This window comes from Ceratina calcarata, unplaced genomic scaffold (assembly GCF_001652005.2).
Source record: "Ceratina calcarata isolate Rehan_Ccalc_2016 unplaced genomic scaffold, ASM165200v1 scaffold423, whole genome shotgun sequence".
In the NCBI taxonomy this organism is placed as follows: Eukaryota; Metazoa; Arthropoda; class Insecta; order Hymenoptera; family Apidae; genus Ceratina; species Ceratina calcarata.
Genome location: NW_017165947.1, coordinates 12,179 through 14,361, shown reverse-complemented (window position 1 = coordinate 14,361; position 2,183 = coordinate 12,179). Strand labels below are relative to the sequence as shown.

At 45.3% G+C, this 2,183-nt stretch overlaps 1 protein-coding gene across 2 annotated transcripts in view; it reads right to left on the bottom strand.

Moving 5' to 3' along the window:
* The window catches only part of LOC108626644 (uncharacterized), a 13,183-nt gene extending 11,006 nt beyond the window's left edge, over positions 1–2,177 (bottom strand). The window contains exons 1-2 of one of the 2 annotated variants that reach the window (XM_018027435.2): positions 580–2,177; positions 274–392 (exon numbers count right to left, since the gene is read on the bottom strand). In XM_018027435.2, coding sequence (XP_017882924.1) covers positions 374–392; positions 580–845 — 285 coding nt within the window. In that variant the 5' untranslated portion in view covers positions 846–2,177 and the 3' untranslated portion in view covers positions 274–373. Of the gene's footprint in view, positions 1–273; positions 393–579 lie in introns of those variants that run through there. The other variant, XM_026814999.1, reaches the window with a different exon arrangement.
* Positions 2,178–2,183: the final 6 nt, after the last annotated feature.

Genomic DNA, 2,183 nt, shown 5'->3' with positions numbered 1-2,183 from the left:
GCTTTCGAAGTTTTCCGCTGTCGGATTTCTTCCCCACTCTTTCCTTTTCCGCTGCCGGATTTTTCCCCACTCTTTCCTTTTCGGCTGGCGGATTTTCCCTCACTCTTGCTTTTCCGCTGCCGGATTTTTCTCCCACTCTCGGTTCGCCGCTCTCGGACCCAACAGGACCCCCTGAACGACACCCAGCAATATTTTTTCTTATACGCTATTCCCTATATACCTCGCAGTTTGCGCTACGGTACTGCTTCCCCGTTTTTTAGGGGCTCGGCGCCAAAATTTCGTTCGCCGGCTCTGAGCCGGATTCCGGAGTCGGAAATCGCAATGGGAATAGGCCATAATTGTGAAATACAAGAAGCGGTAGGTACCTGTTGTACTACGATTTCCGGCCCACCCTGTAGAAAGAGAATTCTTACAGTGGGACAATTAACGATTCAGTAGCAATAAAAATTAATTAAAAAATTTCTAATTATAATTTCAACCCTTGTACCCCTGAAATTTCCTACTACTTTCCCTTATTTCCAATCAGACGCAATCATTAAAAATTGAATCTACTCGGCAGAGATCCCAGTCCGTCCCTACCTCTCGTCAAGCTTGAACGACGACCTCGACAGGTCGCTCCACGCGCTCATGCTTCTGCTCCGCCTCCTATAAGAAGACTGAGGCGCGAGCAACCTGGAGCTGCTGCGTCTCCTCGTGGTGGCCAAATTCTCCGCCTGGAAGTAGACCCTCGGTGAATGCGTCTTAGCAGCAGCCTGTTGTGCGTTAGGCGGCGTTGAGGAGGGGGTGACGGCCGTCGAGGTGTGAAGTTCCGGCAGCGCCTCGTAGTCCCATGCTCTGGTTCCCATCTCGAGCAGTGGCACCGACGAGGCAGCGGCGTTCTGTTGGCCCCGCAGCGGATCCCGAGGCTTACGCTGTTGAAACAGGGCGAACAGTTGACGGAACGCCGACTCGTTCGCCCGCTGTTCCCCCTTCGCCGGTGGTAGCTTCACTTTGTTCGGCGTGACTGTTCAACCGGCGAACCAATCGATCGATCCACGATGTCCCTCCGACGACATCGTCCTCTACTCGCGGCACTGTCACATCGCGGATTACGTCGTCGGAACACGGTGCGTCCATACGTCGTGTTTCAACAACATTTTCCAACAGTCGAACAAACCCAACGACTCGCGATCGTTTCCCATCGCGATTAATAATTAAGATTAATCGAATTTAAAAATCGAACATTTAATTTCGATAGATTTTTTAAAAGAAAATTAGTTGCCTTTCTCGATAGTTGGAATTTCACCGTAAGTTCAGAGAAAACTTTAATAGGTCAGACGTTGGTGATAAAGTACTAACGATCTTTGTTAAGAAGACCAAGTTAACTTCCCTCAGAAGCAATTTGTAGTCTCTTGAATGTACCAGTGCAATTGATCGATAAACCACAGCTGAGGATTGCTCTGTTCTCGCTCTTAGGAACGTACGACACCGTCGTCGACGATTAATGATAAGCGTAAATGTTCTCGAAAAACGGTTCGATTTCTCGAACCAGTTAGCATCAACTATTCTACTTCCTACACGCTTGTTTGATCATGCAAACGTTTTCCACGGTCAGCTCAGTCGCGTGTAAAATATAAACGCGAGCTTGCGAAATGACCTATACTCTCTGGAAGCTCGTTTTATCAAATGTGAAGCAATCTATGAAACGTGAAATTTCTTATAGAGGAAAAGTTTCATAAAAATTTCTCAGTGTTAGTGGCGTCCGCTTAACGAGTTCAATTAGACTCTACGTGTAACGATTAAATTAGCTAACTGTACGGGAAAACAACCGTGAAAAATCGACGACTCTTGGAAGCTCGTTTTATCAAATGTTTCGCGAAGCGTTCTACGAAACGTACAATAAAAGTTTCATAAAAATTTCTCACAGTTAGTAACTCTGTCTGAACAACTCTACGTTTAACAACGGAAATGTTTATATTTTACGTTTGCAACAGGAAAATTGATAACAGTGATTATTAATGTAGCGTGACTATCAAATCTGAGCAGGTTCATTCAACAACGGTGGGTTTTATATTTTTAACACGTTTGCAATAGTGCGAGAAAAACTGTTGAAAAATTGATAACAGTGATTATTAATCTAACGTGGCTATCAAATCTGAGCAGCTTAAAAATCGAGTGATCTAACATCCAACACGATACTATCT